Here is a 6,690-nt window from a genome sequence, read left to right as displayed (position 1 = left end):
TTGCTGTTAGTGGAAAACTGGATGTCTGAGTGATTTTTGTGTGGACAGCTGTGGAGATAGCCAAACAAGGAGTCCCAGTTGCTTCCTTCCTCTTCTTGCCGAGCACTAGTCTGGAGCAATTGTTTTCACTCTCTTTTTTTTCCACCCCACAGGAGGCATTCTGTTATCTTTGGTCAAGGGGTGAGGGGGAAAAGACTCTCACGTAGACTTCTGGCCTCCTATGTTGGCTTTTTTTGTTTTTCTTAGTATGGCTGTTGGTAAAGTGTGTGGCTGCCTTGAAAGCGAAAGGCACCTCGGTCAAGTTTGGACCACCCAGTCCCAGAAACGGTTCTTCACGTAATGGAATCCTGCAGCGATCGCAATGCCCATCACGCCAGAGAATGCGGTGCTGTTTCTTCCCATCCTTTATCGGTGGCTGCAGAACCATCTGAAGGAAGATGTGGAAGAGCCAGAGCAGAGACTTTGCCATTCCGCCATCAAGAAGCTGAAGGAGTACATCCTGTTGAACTTCCCAGTGGAGGAAAGCAAACTTCAGCATGGTACAAGCCCTGTGGACATGGAGATCTGTACTGTTTACCTTACCAAGGATCCAGGAAATGTCGAGTCTCTTGGCCTAAGTTTTGGGAATATACCTGCTCTAGGGGACTATGGAGAAAAACGGAGAGTGGGGAAAAAGAGGAAGGGACATAAAGGCCCAGTGCTTGATGTTGGAAGCATCTGGGTTACTGACTTACAGAAAAACAGCCCAGCAGGCAAATGTGGAAAGGTTCGCCTAAGAGATGAGATCCTTTCACTGAATGGGCAGTTGATGGTTGGAGTGGATATCAGTGGTGCAAGGTAGGAAGCTTAAATAGACATGAGTTGCAATAAATAAATACACCATGTTTACAAAGTTGCAGAATGTTTTTAATAGTAAAAATATGTTCTCCTGTGTACTGTTCTGGGTAACTTGTTGTATAGATGTAAGGTTGGACTAAGGATTTTTCAGTAGCTTTTCTGGAGTTATGGAATAGTTCTCTCTGGAGGCACCCTATCGCTTGCGAGAAATTGGAAGAAACATTCGTGTTCTGCCAGGCTTTTTGTAAACCTACCTACATGCTTGCTCAGCTAAGTATGGATTCAAAACGCTGATAATAATCGCTGGAGGTCCGTAACGGCCACCTAGATCTCTTCTGATCCCAGTCTTAGGAGAAGGCATTGTCTAAGAGCCAAGCTACAAGTGATGAATTACTCTTGCCTGGCAAGTGAACAGACTCACCTGTATTCTTCCCTGTTCACTTGCTATTCACTTGCGCTCCACTTGATCAAGAGGAGCACAAGTGAATGGCAAGTGAACAGGGAGGAATACACGTGAGTCTGTTCACTTGCCAGGCAAGTGTAATTCATCACTTGTAGCTTGGCTCTCAGGGTTATTTCCCCCCCCCCCTACCAGAATTGTTCTGGAGAAATCCCTGTTGGTGTGTCTGATTTAGGTGCGGCCTCCTTCCTTTCCAGAGATTCCTGCAATTACCTCAAGCGCAGAGGCTCTTGTTTAGCTGACCAGTTATCAAGTTCTTGATTCTGTTTTTTTGTCCTTTGCTGCTGTCCATTATTAGGGATAAAAAAAAGTGGCTCTCACTAGCATTGCTGGAGATACAGCTGGCATTGTTTTCAGTTTCATCTGCTGCAGATGTCTAGCGGGTAAAAGGCATCCTGGTTTGTAGCACTGAGCTTTTGTGGCTAGCCAAACATGAAGCACACAGCATTGGAAGGTTAATACTTCAGATGCTGCAGATGTACTAATTGCTTCTTCAGGTCTCGGATGGGACTTTAATCTTGCCAAACACCAAAGGCACAAGTGCTGAATCTTGCTGGGTTGCCACAGATCCCTGGGTTAGCCAGTGTTAAGCTCCATAAGAATTAGGCAGGATTAGAAAAAAATGGTTGGTGGGAAGTTAAATTGGAGCTGCTTTGCCAAACATGCAGCAGCTGCTTAGGGGGAAAAGCCTGGAGATCGCTCGCTTTTTCCAAATTCCTTTTGTTTGCAGGAGGTAATATACTGGAGATTTGAGTTCCAGCAGAGATCACCCTCTTTGGTTATTTGGAATCCCTGTTTCTTATCTTCCCTCTTAGGTGGGAGAAAGTTTCAAAAGAAGACAACATGGACTCTTTCCATAAAGAATCACAGTCCCCTCTTTACATATTAAACCACTGTTTTATTTTCCTGTTTCCATTGGCTCCTTGAAAATGAAAGCTCTGCCTTCCTGCGCGAACAAATGGGCATCTTAGAATAACATCTGCAGTGGCAGGAGACATTTCTTGGAAGTCATGCGGATTACTTTGCTGGGTGGACTGCATTTGGGCTCTGGATGCCTCTGATCTGGTGCAGCTGGTGTACCAGTATGCCTACAACGATGCCTTGACATCTCCTCCCCACACCCTGACAATTTCTAAGTGGTACTGAGGAATGCACCGTGATCTGGATAGCCCGATTTTGTCAGATCTTGGAAGCTAAGCAGGGTTGACCTTGGTCAGAAATTAGATGGGAGACCTCCAACGAAGTCCAGGGTTGCGAGGCAAGCAATAGCAAACCACCTCTGTTAGTCTCTTGCCATGGAAACCCCAGCAGGGGTCGCCATAAGTCAGCTATGACTTGATGTCTCTCTCCACCTCCATCACCACTCAGGAATGCACATAGCTATCCTGCTCAAGTAAACAATAAACATAAAAAACGATAAAACATAAACACAATCATCTAAAAACCAAACCAAACTAACAATACATATAAACAGAGAGGTAAAATTGACAGAGTCTTTGTCTTTTTAAACTACGCTTCCCAGCTAATATTGCGTCTCCCTACACTTGAATGTTCTTTTGTAAAATGTCTCGTGTAGAGAGACTCTTGGACTGCCACTGGTTAATTCTCTGATGCCTCCGAGGGCAAGACTGGCAGTGGGTAGATGTTTCAGAAACCCATTAATAGGAATGGTCCTGATTTGTAGGGATGTGTGGGGAGAGACTTAGGCCTCTGCAATGGTTGTAGAGGCATCAGATTAAACCCACGGAAGAGTGAAAAGATAAGAGTAAGTGCTGTGAACTGCAGGGGGATGAGTAGGCAACCTGATCACAGGAGAAACTTGATCTTAACAGAGATGAAGAAGCCTGGGTGTCAAAGGACTTAGGAGTGAAGTCCTTTAACAGAAAGAAAAAAACTTTGCATGCCGCTTATTTGATCTGACACTTCCCCTTGGGCTCAGAGCATTGCCACATGCTTTTGAAGTTCACTTTCCCCCTCCTTCCTTTTATATCAGATGTGTACTAAGGGAACGCATAAGGCAGTGGCACATCCAGCATCTAGCCTAGCGTTGCTTCCCTTTGTTTAATCTTCCATTGCAAACGTCTCTTTAGTTTAACACACTGGCTGCATTAAGATGTCACAAACAGATTTGTTGTGATGGGCACAAACCTGGCTTGTCATGTTTCCATACCCCCTACCTCGTATGCGCAGAGTGTAAATGATAGATTTCCTAGTTTCAGAATCCTTCAGAATCCCACCCATTTCTCCTGTCGTCTGAATACCGTCTGGAGAAATCGGAGTTCGTGTTTTCCTCACAAGCCCTCAGAATCAAAGAAAGACCCACAAAACTCTTTATGGGGCAGCAGAACTTGTCTGTCTCATAACTCATTAAATTGTCCTTCTCTGTTAAATTGTCAATTGTCCTTGAGCCGAAGCTAGTAAAATAATGGGAACTCTAGTCCTAAACCTGCTTACTAGAGAAAGTACCATTGAAACCTATGGGATTTACTTCTAAGTATACATGCTCAGGATTGCACTGGGCAGTATTTTTATTTTAATTATTTAGATATTTATTCCCCACTTTCTTCCCCAGCCTATAAAAATCTTTCCTCTTCCATTTTATCTTCACATTGACCCTGTGTGGTAGGTTAGACTGAGAGGCAAACTACACGAGACGAACGGCACGCGACCGAGCGAGTGTCAAAAATCCCACCTTCACGTGTCTGTCAGTCCTGGAACGGGCACAAGTCCCAGATTGGGCACGCGTCTACAGTTCCCCAGTTTGCTGTGTAGCCGCAGCGGCAAGTGCGCAGCCCAGAATCAACAAGTCGGCATTATAGAGAGGCCTTTATCTGTTGGCTTGCTTTTTCCGCTTCTCGTTCTCCCGCTGGAGTAATCAAGTGTGGTAGCTAGAGGGCGGTAATGCATGATGGGATACCACTCGTGACTCTTGGCATGGTGAGGAGGAAACCCGTGCCCACGCGGACACAGGATGAGGCACAGTCTGGCAGCGCAGGCAAGTGTGCAACACAAAACACGCAGCAACACGTGTAAGTCCGTTCGCGTGCCGTTCGCGTGCCGTTCGTCTCGTGTAGTTTGCCTCTGAGGGCCAAGCTACAAGTGACAAATAACACTTGAATGGCAAGTGGATCAAGTGGAGCGCAAGTGAACAGGGAGAAATACACTTGCCCTTCAAATGTCATTCGTCACTTGTAGTTTGGCCTCGAGAGAGGAGTGACCACAGTGAGTTCACATGGCAGAATGGAGATTTTAATCTGGATATCCCAGACCCTAGTCCGACTCTTTTTTAACTACTACACTACGCTGTGCTGGCTCTTCGTACAGTCTACTACTCTGGACATAGCTACTTGGAGAGCTCCGGTGTGAGGAAACTGCCTCCAGTTTTCTTGGTCCAGTTTTGCAGGTTTTATGTAGGATAAAAAGATGGAGAGGTCTTCTTTCATTACATGTTAAGAATAAAGGCCAATGGAAAACTCAGAGCAAAATGCTTGTGATGGTCCTCTGAGAATATTTTATCCCATTCTATAAGCAGTACAAATGTTCACATGCAACTTAGGTTTTTCTTTTAGTTGCCACTGGGGGGCACTATTCTAATATATTTTGAATAGTTCTTTAATTTCTTGTTTATACTGTACAGCTACAATTTAGGTTTCTCGCGGTGGTGATGTGTGTTTAATATATATAGTATACACAGTAGATTTGTTGGATCAAATGATTCATCCCGTTTGATTGTATCCATGGGAGAACCCAGCCTTTCCACGAAAGTAAGTAATAAAATCTAGGAACTGTATGTCTAAATCTCCTCTTGTATTAGTGTAAATTTTGAAAGAATGGACAGGGTTAAGCTTCAAGCTCCCCGCCACATCACTCTTTCAGATACCTGTGGATTTATTTCAAACTATGTTTCATGGCACTCCATCTATATTCCTGGTTTGTCAGGGCATAGCACAATCGAAAGTGTGATGACCTGAAAGCAGGAGAATTCTGTTTCATTCTTTTGGTGTACGCCATGCTTTACCAAGTTAGCAGTGATAAAAAGCAGATCTCTGCCTAAGGGATTTACAGTTCCAGTTTAGATACTGAAGAGAAGCAACAGAATGCAAGAAGAAAGGGATGGCAGAGACTAAGGTGAAAAAGACTATAGCTAGGTCAAATAATCAGACAGGAATGCAACGCTGTAAAATTCTGCACCCAGCATTGCCGAGGCAGCTACACATATAACTAATCTTTGTTTCAGTTGGAAATGCATACCAAGAGGGTAAACCAAGGGCTTTCCAGAAGAGGTGGGTTTTGAGACGAACCTTCTTGACCCAGGACTTCCTGTATTGTGATGACAGTTTTGCTAGCTGTTGATCTCCTGGGATTCGCTGCTGGCTGCTGGGATCTCCTGGGATATTCAAGATTGTGGGGCTTGTTGTTGCTGGCACAGAGGAAAACCTGATTTGTGTCGACTGATTCTATGTTTCTTGGAGATCCAGAAAGTTGCCCGTACTGCATTTGTTTTTCTTGCAGTCCACTGTCATCAAATTAAGAAATGAAGGAATAGCCGAGCCGTAGCAGCCATGAACTGTGAAGTCGGATGTCTGTGACATGAATGCCCTTTTTACTGGGACAGGGTGGTGCTGGCTTGCAGTGACAGCACAAGCTACTGCTTGCAGCTAAAATCACTGAATAGTTTTGAGCGCTTTCACTCTTGATACATCCCCAAACTGGTGCAGGTGCGCCGGATATTTAAGATTTCAGCATTGGCCTCAGCAATGTGAAATTGAATGTATGGTACAAACGAGCAATGACATTTCTGTATAAAAATCACTTTTTAAAAAAAACTTGGCATAGTTTCTGTTATAATTCTTTGCAAAATGTTTGCTCAAAACTAAATGCAAATGTATATGTTTCAGTTGCCAAGATTTCTAACTGAGTACACTGCTTCCTTCATACACACCCCGAAAAGCAGTTAATTCAATTTATAAGACTTATTCCCAGAAATGTCATAAGATGCAAGTGTGGAGCTGTAAGTCAGGTGACCACTTTTCCCAACTAAGTTCTTGGATTACTCATCTAGGTAAAGAAAGAAATTTGGGTGTCTGGTTAATTTTTGAGTAAACAGGAGGCCTGCAAGGCTGTGCAAATAGAAGTCAATTCTGTGCCCAGGTTGTAAATTTCAGTTCCTGACCAGACATTCTTATCTCAAGAATGAGCCATCTGATTAAGTAGGGCTACAATGAGGTTTGGAAAACAGCATAAAAAGAGGATATAAAGTAGGACCTTTGCAAACTGTCCTGTTGTCCTAGGAAGCACTTGCTGTTGTGATCAGTGTATGGGCCCCGTTCTCTCCGGTTTTAGGAGGTTGGAAAAACCCATAGCCATCCAAGTTCTCTGCTCGATGACAACAA

General features: G+C 44.1%; 1 protein-coding gene across 1 annotated transcript in view; it reads left to right on the top strand.

Annotated features, from left to right (window-relative positions):
* Positions 1–361: 361 nt before the first annotated feature.
* The window catches only part of PDZD2 (PDZ domain containing 2), a 187,278-nt gene continuing 180,949 nt past the window's right edge, over positions 362–6,690 (top strand). The window contains exon 1 of the mRNA XM_054987229.1: positions 362–837. Within this exon, the coding sequence (XP_054843204.1) occupies positions 362–837 (476 nt within the window). The remainder of the gene's footprint in view (positions 838–6,690) is intronic.

The sequence above is a fragment of the Eublepharis macularius genome, chromosome 8 (assembly GCF_028583425.1).
Source record: "Eublepharis macularius isolate TG4126 chromosome 8, MPM_Emac_v1.0, whole genome shotgun sequence".
Taxonomy (NCBI): domain Eukaryota; kingdom Metazoa; phylum Chordata; class Lepidosauria; order Squamata; family Eublepharidae; genus Eublepharis; species Eublepharis macularius.
Note: the sequence above shows the minus strand (reverse complement) of the source record. Positions and strands in the feature narration are given on the sequence as shown.